This window comes from Dendroctonus ponderosae, unplaced genomic scaffold (assembly GCF_020466585.1).
Source record: "Dendroctonus ponderosae isolate FM_Combo_2020 unplaced genomic scaffold, Dpon_F_20191213v2 Dpon_F_20191213_7, whole genome shotgun sequence".
NCBI classification, from domain to species: Eukaryota; Metazoa; Arthropoda; class Insecta; order Coleoptera; family Curculionidae; genus Dendroctonus; species Dendroctonus ponderosae.
This window is the reverse complement of record NW_026018916.1, coordinates 4,820,684-4,836,633: the sequence shown is the minus strand read 5'-3', so window position 1 is coordinate 4,836,633 and position 15,950 is coordinate 4,820,684. Positions and strand designations below refer to the sequence as shown.

The 15,950-nt window shown below is 38.9% G+C and overlaps 3 protein-coding genes across 3 annotated transcripts in view; 1 reads left to right on the top strand and 2 right to left on the bottom strand.

The window, feature by feature from the left end:
- LOC109539764 (protein tincar) overlaps positions 1-6,671 on the top strand; it is a gene marked incomplete in the record, with an annotated part of 13,742 nt that extends 7,071 nt beyond the window's left edge. The window contains 8 exon segments of the mRNA XM_048668339.1: positions 1,391-1,556; positions 1,669-1,810; positions 1,864-1,992; positions 2,055-2,255; positions 2,305-2,433; positions 2,485-2,708; positions 4,500-4,694; positions 4,796-6,671. Of these exon segments, the coding sequence (XP_048524296.1) occupies positions 1,391-1,556; positions 1,669-1,810; positions 1,864-1,992; positions 2,055-2,255; positions 2,305-2,433; positions 2,485-2,708; positions 4,500-4,694; positions 4,796-4,808 (1,199 nt within the window).
- Positions 6,672-6,723: 52 nt separating this feature from the next.
- On the bottom strand, positions 6,724-10,430 carry LOC109539777 (protein sneaky). The gene is made up of 11 exons (XM_048668340.1): positions 10,073-10,430; positions 9,864-10,020; positions 9,564-9,697; positions 9,223-9,356; positions 8,949-9,174; positions 8,257-8,372; positions 7,986-8,199; positions 7,642-7,931; positions 7,300-7,594; positions 7,108-7,249; positions 6,724-7,052 (listed from the first exon to the last, which is right to left on the bottom strand). The coding sequence occupies exons 1-11, from the start codon at positions 10,297-10,299 to the stop codon at positions 6,867-6,869; spliced, it is 2,121 nt and encodes a 706-aa protein (XP_048524297.1). The 5' UTR covers positions 10,300-10,430; the 3' UTR covers positions 6,724-6,866.
- A 799-nt stretch (positions 10,431-11,229) lies between these two features.
- The window catches only part of LOC109539668 (ionotropic receptor 75a), a 6,692-nt gene continuing 1,971 nt past the window's right edge, over positions 11,230-15,950 (bottom strand). Inside the window, exons 3-9 of the mRNA XM_019907549.2 lie at positions 15,379-15,554; positions 15,090-15,322; positions 14,958-15,046; positions 14,720-14,906; positions 14,498-14,654; positions 13,883-14,000; positions 11,230-13,826 (exon numbers count right to left, since the gene is read on the bottom strand). Of these exons, the coding sequence (XP_019763108.2) occupies positions 13,613-13,826; positions 13,883-14,000; positions 14,498-14,654; positions 14,720-14,906; positions 14,958-15,046; positions 15,090-15,322; positions 15,379-15,554 (1,174 nt within the window). The 3' untranslated portion in view covers positions 11,230-13,612. The remainder of the gene's footprint in view (positions 13,827-13,882; positions 14,001-14,497; positions 14,655-14,719; positions 14,907-14,957; positions 15,047-15,089; positions 15,323-15,378; positions 15,555-15,950) is intronic.

Genomic DNA, 15,950 nt, shown 5'->3' with positions numbered 1-15,950 from the left:
CTTTTGACGCAAGCTGCGAGTTTAATGAAAAATTCCAGCATTTTGAGGAATTTAAATAAAAATGGACAAATCATATTATGTAAACCTTATTACTTTAATATTCTATATAGGGTGGACAAATTGTTAAGAGCCACTTTTGCTATCTTCTAAACCGGAGGGGTTACAGGTTCGGTAAAATAAGGCAAAAGTTGCCAGACGAGAGAGAGAGTTAAAACTGACCCCATTAAACTTTTTTCTTTATTATAACACATAACAATTTATTAAAAGTACACAGGTTGTAGATGCTAAAGACTAGTTTATTTTAAACTAGTATCTACTGAAACGAGGTATCTCTAACAGGGGCGTATCCAGGTTTAAATTCAGGGGGGGTTAAGTAGAAAAAATACAGTCTTCTGTTGTCTATGAAATTAGAAAAATGATCGTGTGTCTTGTGCAAGGGTGGCCTAAGATTATTGCAAAATTTCATGTTTTCCGTCCCGTTTTGCATGTTTCTCGGAAGCAAAATGAGCAAGAACGCTCGTTTTTACATTATTCCAAAGAGAACTAAATGGCTTCTTTAGAAAGTGAACCATCGATAAGGAAATGTTGCAGTTTTCTCAAAAAATGCTTGAATTCAAGAAGTTTTAGATTTGCGTGGTTTTTTTTGAGTTGTAAAATCCACTTGAACATGACGCTGCTTTTTTCGAAGTTTCTCAAGAACCATTAGAGCCACAGAATTCGTTTTGGCATCGTTGGATAGAGAATTGAATAGGGGGGTCATGACCCCCATGACCCCCCCTGGATCCGCCCTTGGATGCGAACACGATAATGGTTAATATATTTTTTAAACTCTGTTTATTATATAAATTAAATCATAAAATATTCTACTCTGTTTATTCTCTCAAAATAGCCGAATTTTTTACATTGGATTCGGGTCTTTCTCAAGCCTGGAAGACATGAGATAAAATAAACAATGGGTTTGCAGAAACCGCCCATTAATCATAAGAACATTCATCAATACGACGGACAAAAACGTAGAAAATGTAGAATATTCATAAGGACAATTTAAATAAATAACGTGGCACGATATTATAGTGCAGGGAGATAAACCTACTCATTTTCAATAAAAGATGCCTTCGTTTCCAGACCTTTTAATATAAAAGTAAGTCAAGTTAATGGAAGGGTACACTTATTTTTAAAGCTGAACATTCAGTTTTTCTAAGATTTTGTATGGCAAATTTGCAAGCAATGCACATAAAAGCCTCTTTGGTAAAACCTGAAACATTTCAGAACTAAATAAGATCCCATATTCGCCGAACATCCTGTATGTAAACGTTATTTTTTGCAAACAAAACCTACGCACTTAGCTCAAAACTCATAACTTGGTTTATCCACCTTAAATCGCTATTAGGTTCAATGGCCGTGAGTGAAGATTCGACCGAAGACATCTACTGGCTTCGACCCACTCTGGATGCCACCTCGCAGTCACAAAAGCGCTCCAAATATCTGAACTGGTTCCGGAAGAAGTCCAAACAGAAACTAGCATTTGACCAGATTCCCAGTACGTCCAATAATCGGTAACTTAGTTCTTCTTTATCGATGTTTTTCGTGTGTAGTTTTGCATGATCGAACACTCAACTATTCAGCCCCCTGATTTAGAGCTAGCAGAAGAATTTGAGGGTTTTTTAGGGCTAAATCGCACGTGAGGAATAGTGCAATACCCGGATTAGATGAAGATGATGGGGATTATGCCACTCTTAGAGAGTTGCCGCTGGCAGCCACCAGTGCAACCAGATTCTGTGCAGGCGACAATATCAGTGAAGAAGGAAAAGTAAGAATGCATGTGGATTGAATGAAGAGTTTTATATCGGCAACATTTTGTAGCTTCTAGCTTGTGTGCAAGATGAGGAAATCACCTACGCAAGCACTAGCCAAGACTTCACGCCTCCAGTTATGTACAAAGACTCCAATCCGTTGCTGGAGCCCATAGTGGTCCACACAGAGTTTCCACAGGTAAAACCTCGGCGCAAATCAATCCCAAAACTCGCTGCTGAGTTTGATTGTTTTATCTGCAGCAACCATCCACTTCGGTTAATTCCGCCCGGCTTATCCGCGCAGATTCCGGCATTTTGGCCCACGAAGAACTGCCAGGAAGGTCTGATTCATTGAGTACGGAGTGTTCAGTTTCTCCTCCCGATCCTCCTGGCAGCAGCCACAGCGAATCGTCCAGCGGAGTGCATTCAAACGAAAGCAACGACACTTCAGTAGTTAAACAGGTAAAAGACCCCGAGATTAGAGGATATCTGTTAAATCCCAAATCCACAGCCTACAAACCAGCCTCAGTTCGATTCCAACGGCGGAAACTTGATCAGTTTGGAGGCAGCATCCGACTCAAATCCAGAGGACACTGTGGTGATCAGAAGGAGGTCGTTGAGACCCAATCCGAATGAGGGCGTAAGCGATTAGGGTTGTGAGGGTTCGTGGGATTCAAGGGGATGATTCCAGGTAGCAGAAGCAATATTGAAAGAAGACCCTTATGGTAGGGCCACGAATATGCGGATGACTTCGTTTATGGATTCCAAAGGAATGCATAGCCAGTCTTCTTCTGCCACTTTGCCGCATTATCCCACTCAACCAAGCGTCCAAAACATGTATTCCAATTGCTCAACCATGCCACTGCCTCAACATACGTCTGGAAATATTGGCCAACCAATAACCAATGGGAATAGGTACTGTTGAGCCAAAAAATCTCTACAGGGTCTTTCACAAATGGATTCCTAAGGAATTTCTTGGTTTTGTATCTTGGGACACTTGTACGTTGGGATAAGAAATTGATGCTGATGAAGTGAAGTACAGAAAATCAATGGTGAAGACTTCGTCTTTTTGGACCAGCACTAAGTATCTACTGCTGGTTTTGGGAATTTTCTTTCGATGTTTGATGCCCTTGTTTGATGTAATTTTTCATCAAAACAACTAAAAACTTATTTTCCTTAATTCTTCGCGTTCCATTCTACTAATGCAAAATCTCTTCTTAACACTTTTACGCTCTGTTTTCATACTTTCTTCTTCAGCAAATTGTTGCTTTGTCCAGAACTTTGTTCACTTGTAGAGTTTTGCCAGTCTTTCTGGCCTGCCTCTTCATGCATAATTCTTCTAACTAATTTATTTCTAACTCTAATTTCTATTTATTTCTCTTTTCTGCCTCCTTTAGGTTCTCTAGATGCAGTTTTTCATCAAACTCTGATAATTTCGGGTCTGAGAAGATTTTGCTGCCTTGCTTGGTCAAAGCTTGCAATCTGTTCTTTAGTGTGAATATTTTCTCAATCGGTGATCCGATTTGAACAATTTTTTTGTCGAATGAAACTCTATTCTTGGACACAATTTAAGCTATAAGCTAAGCAAAAACATATTAAAAATATTGTACAGGGTGTTTAAATACTGTCATGTTTTCTTGTTAAAAGTTTAAATTCTTCTGCGGGCAATATCGGGTAGATCAGACAGAAAAAAATTACGGTGTTATAACCTTCCGTCTTCTGAGGAATATGAATCTTTATTAGTTTTTAATTCAAAAAAAAAACTGTAATAACCAAATTTGATTTCAAGCTTAGAACCTATCAATCTTGGTTTACTTTCTTACGTATGTCACTCCATAAAGAGAACCAAACATCTTAAGCGTGAAAACAAAAAAATCTTATCCTTAGGAAAACGAAAAATTTGCAAGTTAATTGGCAAAGCACAGAGTAAAAAGGTCTATTAACTTGTAATAAAATATTGTTTGCACAGCAGTTTTTCCGGAAATTTTGTTTGCAAATAAAAAAAAGTTTAAGTAAGTTTTGGACGGAAAATGTGTCCGGTCATAAAAAAATAATATCTCCGGAATGGCTTAGGATGAACAAAAGATTAAATATCGAACTTACTCAGAAGACATAAGGCTACATCGCATACTTTTTCTTTCTGGACCAGATGACCCGTAGAAAGATTTAAACGTTGGCCAAGAAAACATGCCGGTATTTAAACACTCTGTACAAAATATTTGCTTCATTTTTTTGCGTAATGTTGTCCAATAATATAGCTATAATTCAATATAAAAATCGTTGAAATCGGATCACCGGCTAAGAAAATATTCACAGTCGAAACTTGGGAAATATTGGGAAAGTTGGGGGACACTGTACATATCTTGTACTTACTGTATTTATACTAAAGTCTTTTTACATGTCTAAAAATAGCAATTTGGCAAAAGACAGAGTGTTTATGGGTTTGGCCCCAAAGTACATGCGTCCCAAGATATAACAATCTTCCTTATGCATTGAAGTGCAGAAATTCTTTTCTTTTACTCATAAAGCTGCTCATTGAAATAATCTTAATGCAAAAATCGTCGTTGGCCGAATTTATTATTGTTTTTTTTTGTAAATGTCTCTGTTTTTTCCTCCAGAGTCAGTGAGACTTCCAAACAAATAACACCAATTTTGAATCACCCTGTATGAATGAGTGCTTTATTTGCTCATTTTGGTTGGTTTCAGTTGCAACGTTTACCCTAATCGGCCTCACACCACGATTCCAACCCATTTAAATGGAGTTAAACTGATTGCAGCAGGCAACATTAGCCAAAATCGGCTCAATAATGCGAACGATTCCTGCGTGAAATTAGAGCCGATCTACACGAAGATCAATAGAGCCACTAACGAAATCTGCCACTACAGCACCAACAGGCATTCGTAAGTTCTCCAACTAAGCGAATGAAATATTTAAATGTATTCCTTCTTTATATTCTGTATATACGACAGACGAACCTTTATAAAATGTAATCAACTTGTAGGTATAAAATATGATAATTCCATGTGCTTGTACAATGGCAATCATGCCAGCATCTAAATAGATTTGCAGTTTATCTGAAGAATAACTTTGGGGTAAGATGCTATAGCCATATCAGCGTACACCTGTTAACCGTGAAGGTAAAAAACGCACAAGTTCCGATTATTTTTTAGATATACTGTTGGTAATCAGTCAACAATGGTGAACTCGAGACAAATAATGCGCAATTACAAACAATACTTATACAATTTGGGTGTCTAGGTGTATACTGAGTATTTTATACCCGTAATGTAAGATTTGATAATTCTAATTTACCGTATCGAGAACTATATGAAAGCAAATATATATATAATATACTCCATTGATAGCTGAGGTGCATCATACATAAAGCCTGATTTAAGGTCTCAGCTCTAATAAGTATTTACTATATACAATAATAATTAAACTTAAATCATATTAACCCATCAGTGGATAAGCCTGACCATACTATTAAGTAACGATGATAATAATACCTCGTGTCATATCACCAACATCCATCATTCAAATCTAGGATTAAAACATATATCAAATGTTAGTAATAACGAGCCATTTAGGAACGAACTTTATCAAACCCTAGCTTTTGTATTAATATCGTAACGGTTATGCTGTCGTGATGCCCATAAGCCTACCCCAAAAATTAGTATTGTGAATCGTTATTCGCCACTATTTACGAATACAGCATAATTGCATTCAGATTTTCCTCTTTAGCTAAGTAATAATACGGTGTCTGTACCAAAATCTCATCACGATTTAATCCGATTTGTCTAAACAAATGTGGACGGTTGATGAAATTTCGGTGACTTCTTGAGGCTTTTGGACTATTGTGGAAAACATTTTTCCTGCTGTTTTGCACCCACGTTTTTTCATAGGCGGCTTGCTTAAGGCACAAAAAAAATAAAATCTCATCAGTTTTATACTCAGGGGAATTTTACTCGAAATCTCAACTCAAGCATCAACTTTTCCATTCCACCTCGTAACCCCACTGACGTAGTCGAGCTGCAGTCAAGAGAGAGAAACTATAGCGGTTGTCCTGAAAATCCGTTTGTTCTTGTCGCACACTTCCGATTTACCAGGGCCGATTCAAAATAGCAGGGACGTTGTTTAGCGTTTAGTGCGATAAACACGCGAAATTTTGGGGATTGAAAAGAACTCCTTCGACTTTCTAACTTATAGACAGTAACATAATTATGGTCTACGACGGCCTAAAACCCTGAAAAACTCACCAGTCTCAATTAGAGGCCCGCAAAACCCAAACTCTTTGGATAAAGGAATTAATCTAAGTTGCATCTCAAAGTCCATCCACTTTTGGACCAGACAAATTAAGTTAAATCATGTTTTCAACCTGGATGCAGACACCCTTTGAGTAGTTCTTGAGCTTATTAATAAAAACTCTACTAAACAACTAAGTTTAGTTGGCACCACTTTCTGATAATGATTACATCAAGTACTCATTTGATTAATCATTATTTTGATACTCAAAAATTACAAATCCTATGGTTGTTTTCGAGCACCCTGTACACATACTCCTAAATAATCTATTGCTGTCGAAATATTGGTTGTGACTATGATTACAAGAGGTTGTACGAAACACTTTAGTATTATTCGCTCTCATTTGCTCTTTTCAGCTTAACTATAAGTTGACTATGTTTGAGCGGGAACAAGGTTGTGCATGCAAATTCCTCACAGATTCAGAGTGATACCGAGATACCTTATAACTCAATAAACTGGATTGATACTCAGTATTTATATGGATTGTATTTGGACTGGCTCCTTTTATGTGAAAACTATGTAATATGTTGCATTCATAAAGTGTAGGTAAATAAAATATTATTTAGTATTTACTCGAGGGTGTTTTATTTATCGGCAGAAATAATTCGAATCCCCAACAGTCTGGAATACATCAATTAAAAAATGCAAGATCGAGCCAGTAGTTCTGCGAAAACCCCCCGATGCTCCTCGGGATAAAAAAACTCATCTCTGAAAATATCAAGACTCCTGAAACACGACGCTTGGATACTCACTATTTACTCAAAAAACTAAAACTCCTCATAATCATCATCATTTTCATCAGTGAAATCATCTTCAGTTTCACTTTCCACCGCACAGACCAGACATTTGTCCCCCATATCCTTCCAGCACTCTTGGCAGTAGATGAAGTGGCAACCTTCAYTCGGGCACTCAATAAAGTCGCTCTGTTTTCTGGGCTCTACTTCCTCACACAGCTCCAAAAGCAACCCATCGTTATTCGCAGCCCATAAAAAAATTWAACCAACACACCAAACATTTCCTTCTTCCCGCCTTGAACCACTTCAACCAACTGAACTCCTTCGGATACTTGATAGTCATAATTTGAAGWACGTTGTAGTTTTCCTCCAGCCGTCGAGCGCGCGCTTTGCGATCCAGGTTCTTCTTCATGTGCCTGCAATGTTCGATCTCAGAAAMMCGCCAAAAGTGGCATTGGAGCGGCACCTCAACAATCCCATTCGTCTTTTGAGGGTYTCATTGTACAGGAAAAGCACTCGGCGCTTTTCGCGTTTTCTGAAGAAATACGCGCAAATCATCCTTCGGGTTCTCTGAGTGTAAGTTTGCAGCCACATCATCAGCCATATGCTAAAATACGTCCCGTATATTTTGAGGATGTACGATTTGGGCATGGAGGTGGGCCGGGGCAAGCACTCTTCATTGCTTCGTTCGATTTTAATGCGTTTCTTTATGTTGAATCCTTTGACCAGAGAGCGCAGCAAAGCTGCGATCATTCCAGTACCTAAAATTATTTTTGGTTATCCGGCGCCATTTTCAACCAGGACTTGCCTTTGATCTGGAGCATTAAGTCATGCTTCCCAGTGGTGAGGTAGTCGATTTTTGAGTGGCGTCGTATTATATCGAGGGCCTCGAAGAACAAAGAGTCCAGCAGAATAAAAGTGCTGGCTGTGATCATTTCAAGAATCAATAGAAAGGATTCTCTTAAAATATGCTGTCGCTCTGCTTTGAGCGGTTTTAGCGTGAGCGGATCCACTAGTTGGGTTCTTTCGATTTTCTTCAGTGGTAGTAGAGTGCGCTTCTCCAGCGACTTTCTGCGGGCGTCAATTTTGCGAAAGTACCTTAGAAACAGCTGGATACATCCCCAAGCAATCATGACGATCGCTGCAGCTTACTTAGTGATGTAAACGTTGTCAAACTCAATATCTTTCAAATACTTCTCCTCATACTCCTGGCAATTGAGGATAATCTTCAGGAAAACGAACGCCAGCACTCGCTTGATGATGTTGAAGATACTGTTGAAAATCGCTTGTTTCGACTTGACGTGCTGAAGTATGGCCACTGAGGTATCTCGGGCATCTCTAAGATCGCGCAACTGTTTGATTTTACCTTCAAAACAACTCGCAGTCAATCTAAAGCAGACAAAACCCAAGAAGTTTCACCTACCAATTTTATATTGCAGCTTCACATCCTTGAAGTTTTGGGAGAGCGAGAATCTGGAATGTTTCAAATAGGTGTAGCCTTCACCAAATCCAGGGTCGATGTGTTTCGATGGGTCACATCTGGAAAAGGACGTTTTGAGAATGAAGCCGACTTGCTTGAAGCTTCAGAACATTGAATATTGAATGCTACCAGATTCCTGAGTTCTTCTTCTGAGTATGGATTATCTTCTTAGCAGGTTAGTCATCATTTTCGTCCACTTTTCCACTTTATCTACTGTAGCAGCAAGCAATTCTGCAAATGTACTATTTTCTCATTATCGTACACTTTTAACCAAATATTTTGGTTTCCTGCTGCGTCTGCTTTTATATTCGCAGTTTCCTTCAATAATTCATTAAATAGTTTCTCTGTTTAAAAGTTCTCACTAGGTCTGACTGCTTTTTATGCGGTTGAAAATATCAATGTTATCGGTCTTCCATCGTTGCCTTCTATTTGGCCACAAGGCTTTTGGTTCCTCATACTTTATTTAATCTTATTGGCTCTGGATAATATTGATCGTCTCCCTTTTCATTGCATGTTTTCTTTAAGTCTTGGAACAACAGTTCTATTTCTTCTTCTGTGCTCTGACTAGTTGATGCATGGATTCGCATTTGCTTCGCTCTGCATGAGGAAACTCAGCTAGTGAAAAAAACTAATACCTGCTAGCGCCGCCTAAAGCTTCTGCAATATTGCACACAAAGTCCAGCTTCATTGGCCAGCACAAGATCCAGGCAGCGATCCATGTGACTGTTTCATAGCATTTGTCGTAGCCGCTCGAAAACATGTTTCTGCACTTGATTGAAGCTTTGATGAACTGGTTCATGCAACGCGTTTCCACTTTTTTCAAGTACTGCTTCTCGTAAACTGCCGCCTCTGCAGCTTCACCTACACAGAACCTTTCATCGATTGATCTTCGTTATCAATGTGTAGCACCTTTGTTGGTGGCGTTGGTCGGCTTTTCACTCTTGCTCAACTCGTCCAAGTAGTCGTTTTCTTCTTTGATCTTCTTCATTGCCTGTTCGTCTTCCATTTCGCCAGTTATGGGAGCCGACACATCTCGAATGGATCTACAATAAAAGATAAAGCGGTCGGTTGAACTTATTTATGCGGACTACCATTTTCGCACCGTTTGAATAAACCATTCAAAGCTGCCGGTCTTTGCTAAATAATAAATTAAGAAGATATTGAACTTACGTTCAAAGTGAAGCCAGATTGGAAAAAGCAAAACTCCAAGTAAATAAAGAATGTAAAAAGCGAGTTTTTGAGGTTTTTACCTCACAGTCTCCTTCACTTCTTGCATTTCGGTTTTTATGCCGAATATTGCATCGGCAAATGGTTTGAACATCAAACTGAAGCGCGTTTTTGTTAGGTTGTAAGTTAGAGTTGCTGTGCAAGCGAAAACTCGAACCTGAAACAACAGTCAGATGCCTTTGGAGAGTCGAAAAACATTCCCAGAGTCACATTGATAGGCCCCAAAAAAGCGCGATTGGAACCCATTTTTTCTCAATATACTCACGATTATTTCACAGATATTGACTCGCTATGAAACTGATTTTTTTAACTCTGCAACTCACCACCTCCTTGCTGTTTTTCGACATATTCTCCACAGGTCCTGCAATCACGAAAGTGATCACCATGGCCTTAAGAACGCTCCTACCGACTTTCCCTCCAAAGCTGGGGAATGAGAGCAAGGTGATGCAACGAATTTGGGACGATGACGCTATTCCCGTGCTAGAACAGCCGGTGGAAGCTACAGATCCCACTTCATTTTCTGTCTACTTACCCCAGCATGAGGCAAATAGTGAGAGTGAGCCAGAAGGAGATATTGTCATCCAGACTCAGCTCCGATAAAACGTATCTGTGGAAAACCAGGCCCAGAGTGAAACCATAGATGAATCCAACCAGAGCTTTGAACTTAACATGCTGATCTGCACTCGTGAAAAAGAGACGGTTCAGTACGGAGATGTTTTTGACCCTGTTTGTGAGCTTTTCCAGGTCGAATTTTGCCATTTCAGTGACAATTTGCTGCGCTATAGCGACGGATTATTACCAGCGCTGGATCTAGGGGGGGGGCTTAGGGGCTCTAGCCCCTAAGCCTCACGATGTCGGGGCCATCGGTAAGATCTATATTGCGGCTTTTTTTTCTCAAAATGTTTTAAATTTTACATCATTTTCAGATTACGGACGCGAGGGATGCATCGAACTAATTGAAAACATTCTACAAATTTTAGATCCGAAATAATAGACTTTGTCGACTCATTTTAAGCGTTTTTGGAGCGTTCACGATCTTTAGCCGAGGATTTCTTCCTTATTGTTGACCCACACACTTAATAAATGCACATTTGTTATCTTCGTACGTCGAAAGAAATCAATTGAGCTGAAAAAACCCGCATGTAAAATTTTGATTTTTGCGCGAAAATGAATCTTTCATGGTGTTAAGAGAGCGTTCAACATATTTGCTCTACTACTTCAGTGTTCTGTAGGTCATTCTTTCAATTCAATTCTTAGCAATCGATGGTTTGGATGGCGGAACATTTTCAAGGTAAAAACAAAAGAAATGCTAACAACAATTTGCAAGAGAAGAAATGCAGCAAACACAGAGCAATTAAAGGCGAGTTACTAAAAACATATTTATAGATAAATCGATAATTGTTCATTAATAAAAGTAACAAAAAGATGTTTTGCCACTCTACTGAAAATTGTTAAAAATTCAACTTCTCCACTTCACTTGATTCAGTTTAACGATGTTTTTAACACTTTAGTTTATATATTTACGGTGTTTCTATGTATTTCCTTCAATGGTTGAGCGTAATTTACCGTTATTAATCGAGAGTTGATTTAGCGCATATTAAGCTCCCAGCTTGAAATAAATCGTACTAATTACGTAATTACTTTTTCAGATTCCTTCCAGCAAGTCATTTTTGGAATTTTTGTGCTTAAATCATTCATACTTTATTATTAGTTTTTCCGTCGATAAATCGACCGAAAATACATCTGGATCTTGACCGACACTTGAAGCGTCTTGTTGTTGTTGTTTGTCTTTGGATTAATCGAAAAATCCCAAATAAGTTCTCTAGATTCCAAGGAAGCCGGATGATTCTGCAATTCCCCTCTTAAGTTTCATCATAATTCAAATTTCCCCTTGATCGTCTTGGTGAATTCTCCGAAACTGAACAGATTCGAAAGACTTTGTATGAGTAGCGCGCGTGTTATCGGTTATTAATTATTATCTATCGGAGGGTCATTAGAAAATTCATCAATCTACTCCTGCCCCCTCTTAATCCACATAGTATTTTCGTGTGTTTATAAACGACAATGGAAAGTCCGGTAATCAGTTCTTCATGTGAAGAAAGCAAACAAGACATAATGGCTAGACCTGTTGTGATTATTTTGACGATGTGTTTGATGGTTGTTCATCTCGGCTGTAGCACTCCAGTGTCCAGGGATTTGCACAATAACTTCTACGAAGTGGCGGTACCGTCCAGTGGCCTGCAAGTGGCGAGCGCCAAAGAAAAATCGTCCGAATTTGAGATCGTTTTCAGCGAAAATGGTATTGAAGAATCAGGCTCTGCTCAACATTTGGAGGCTTCCGAGAAGTCCAAAAAAGTCACTTGCGTAGGCGCAATCACCCTCATGGCTCTGTGCTACTAGAAGGCACTTTTCGAGTTTAACTCTCAATGTTAAGTTGCTATAAAAAGTATTATTTTTGTATATATTTTTTATTAGTTGCCAATGCTCAACTTCTACTATTTATATTAGGCTAAGTGCATTTTTATAAACGACTTTAGAATAAATATATGAGTGTTGTCCAATTTGTCTTCTTATGCTACTACTTAATACAATAATGCAGTTTTGCCAAAGTGGAGAGTAAGTGGAGGAAAGTACGAAGAAGCAGATGCATATTTGGATGCAAATCATGGGCATTTAAATTGAAAAATTGCTAGTGTTCGAGTTTGAGAGATTTTATGCAATTTTTTAATCCGCTACTTTAACATACATCGGAAAACGCTTTGTTTTTTATATACGGGGCTAAAATTTGAGATTTTTATAGTTGTTTTCCCACAGCTAGAGTTTTTCTGACAATTTATTCGAATTTCTTGATTGGAGTCCCAATGTTGCTTCACAAGTTCTGGTAATTTTTCGGGGGTAAAACCCTCTTTCACAGTTCAAAAATCATATTACATTATATTATATTATAGTGCGCCACTGACCGGTTATTTGTAAATATTTAAACTCCGCGCTCGACTTGAGAACGTTTGGTTCTTTGCATTTTTATCGTACCTACAACGGTTGGCAAGTAATTTGGAAAAGTACCTAAAAACACTTTTTGGGTGTAAAACCTACAGTAAATTGGAAAATTGATCACGAATCAGATGTTTATTAAAGAGCTGTTTTTTAGAGGCGGTCGCATCAAATACGGCCTGCAGTTGCTGAGATAGAGGCAGTTTCCATAAGCATACAATTACCGAAAATTTTACAAAGGTACTTTTTTGGTTTTAGAACGAGGTACGCAGATTTTTCCAAATTACTCGCCAGTAGTTGCAGCTACGATAAAAATGCCGAAAACTAAAAAGCTGCTAAATTGAACGTGGGTTCCACGAATTTGATAATAATCGGCCAGTGCCGCGCCATAAAGTTTTCTGAGCAGTAAAAGTTGGTCTGACCTGCCAAAAAAATCACCCTGTACATTTTCAACCCGTTTTTATTATGTGAAAAGTTAAGGACCATCATCGGTAATATGCGGTAGAAATTTGAATAAATTATTACCAAAACTATAAGAGCTCTAAGGAAAACCTTTAAAAAATCCAAAACTTAATTTCATTTTTGATCCTTTAGGGCGTTTTTTTGGGCCCAGACGACCAAAAGTGCGTCGTTTACAAGCAAAACTTTTCCAGATTGTCAGGTCAAACCCGATGGCCTCACTGACCGGAATCGGAAGCAAACGGCCTATGGATCTCTCCAAATTCCGTATAGTATTATTGCTCAATAAACCTATTTTGCTTAAAACGAACCTTTGACACGCTTATCTGATATTTTTGCATTTTTCCCCTTAAACCACCAACTGATAACGAATTCGGCTGATGAAATAATTAGGAGAGTGTCATCAGAGATTTCTAGCTTCTTGGTGGCCTGGATATTGGATGGGATTATATCATCAGCCTGTGTATCTGGGTTTTTAGGCCTTTGAAGGAGGTTTTTATAAGACGCAGTTGATAATGACTCGATTGGACCGAATTCGAGAGGATTAATGCTCCATTTTATTGCATATTGCATGCTTGAATATGCTCAGTATTAGGGGTGTGGCGAACAAATGGATTCAACCTCACTGGTTGGAGAACTTCTTGTGTATGTACAGCTCTAAAAGGAAAAGGGCCAGTCCTGCAGCTAAACCTTCCGCAAATATTAACACTGCTGGGTAGCAGTCGACTAGACCCACACTGAAAAATGTAGACGATTTGGATGAGCAGCTCGGTTTCTTGGTGTAGATCAGATTGTTCTCTCTTTGCTGGATTCCGGTTTCTCTGAGAAGGTGGAAACTGCAAAAGAACGTTAAAAACATTCTCCGAAAGAAAAACACCAAGAGTCCACATGCCCGATTTTCAGTAGTTCCTGATAAGAGGAATTCTTCTGAATGGCCAGCCATGGATCCACCACTTGCAGAAACTGGATTTCTTGCAGTCCACACTTCTCATCTTCAGTAAATGTTTCTCCTTGAAAAAAACAACGGTTTTTTACCTAAATTTAAGACATGCCATAAATATAAATTTTTTATGATGAACCCCATCTAAAGTGTCTGGAAGAAATTATTTTTTTGGGCTGAAAGCAACTCGTCCGAAAAAATATTGTTAAACGTTTGAACGATCCTTTAAGAAACGCGGCAAGTCGGTTGCAAATGTAGCATTTCCAAAATTTGCTACTTGGTGCTGAATAAACGCTAAAATTCAGGCTTAAGCAAAAGAGGGACCAAATAATTTATTCTAGAACTATTGCAGAACTTGTGATTCTCTCGATCCTTTGAAACTTGAAAAAGAGTCGCAATGTGCAAGACTTTTGGCCTCCTTACAGGCCAGATTCATCAGCACTTCCCTGAATCATAAAGAAGTGTTTTTACATTTGTTCCCCATTAGTTGTAAGAGCAAGACCAACTTCAACTTTGCCCTGATAAAACTAAAAAACGTTTTAGATCAGCGCAGACCGAAGAGCATACCAACTATTTTATATCCAGCCCCTGTTTCCATGTGGAACGCAAACAGTCCTTGCCGCATTCTCCTCACGCCTTCTTCAATGGAAAGAAAGTTGGGGCGTTTCCCGGGCGGCGCCACCTTTTTCTCGTACAACGCCCTCCTTGTTGGCTCTTGAGTAGTCTGAGTAAACCAGTGAAATGAGCCTCTTTCGCCTAGGTTCTATGATTCGAGTATTAAGTACTGACCGTGAAGAAAAAATGGTTAAATATCGTGTCGTCCACTCCGATGGGAATGCGGCTCTTGAGCAGATCTTCCAGAGTTCTGATGCTGTTTGAGGAGGTTTGGAGGAGGGCCACTATATTTGCTGAGTAGGAAACGTAGATGAACATCAGGGAAACGAACAGCCACAGTGTAGCGATTCGTCCAGGAACGCTAAGAGGATTAAATGGGATTAAATTTAAAGAGGATTAGATGGGTACCTACCTATGGGGCAAAGTGGCTGCGCCCTGCTGGCAAACGGCTCCAATGGTGATGAACACCACATCGGGATAAGCAGTTTTATGCAAAAGTTCCTAATATTTCACTAGTAAATTGAGGAGTACAATACTTACGCACCTGCTGCTTGATTTTAGCAAACTCCCATTTCCTCAAAAAGTACAGGACGACGAGCATAATAAGAACCAAAACCACCGTGGAAAGCCACACTCGGTTATCAAACGGGAGGGTGTAAACGTTGGTAACATAAGACAATTTGGGCTGTCGAAACACAAATTTAGAGCGCGTTGGAGAAATCATCGCAATGTACTCGATCAGATCAATGCGTTCCTTCAGCAGAAACAGGGATGTTCCTAGAATGCAACGGGAGAAGAGGTTGAATTAAGACAAATACTTGAAGGTCTGCTACCTCCAATATCTGCCTCTCTTCGGACGAGTTCCCCCATCATACCATTCCACTGGGAGTTATTGTCTTTGTAACCCCAAGTATTGGTCACGGAGAAATTAATGCTAATGTTGTATATCGAAGCCATAGTTAGCACCAAAACATAATTCACTTTGGCAATACTATCGATGTGTTTGTCCCTGAAACCATTTGGGGGTTCGGTCTTCTAGGTGCATTTAAGTTAGCATTTCAAGTGAAATGTCCAGGATTTTAGCAATTTTTTTGTTTGCCATGCAACCCATCTTATTATATACACAGTGATGAGATTTTTTATGTTCTGTTTACTAATGTATAAGCAACTTATACACATTTCGTGTGTATTTTTTGCAAAAACAAGTTGAAAATATTTACATTTGACAATCTTATTTTAAGTTGCAAGTGGTGGATAACCGCTGATTTTTGCTTAAGAAAGAGCAGCTTCTTTTGTGCTCACTCTGAAATTTTAAAACTTCATTTGGGAATTTTTCAAATCGAACTTTTGTCCAAATTTCCTTGCACACACGCCGAAAAAATATTATTTTAAACCCACCCGAAAG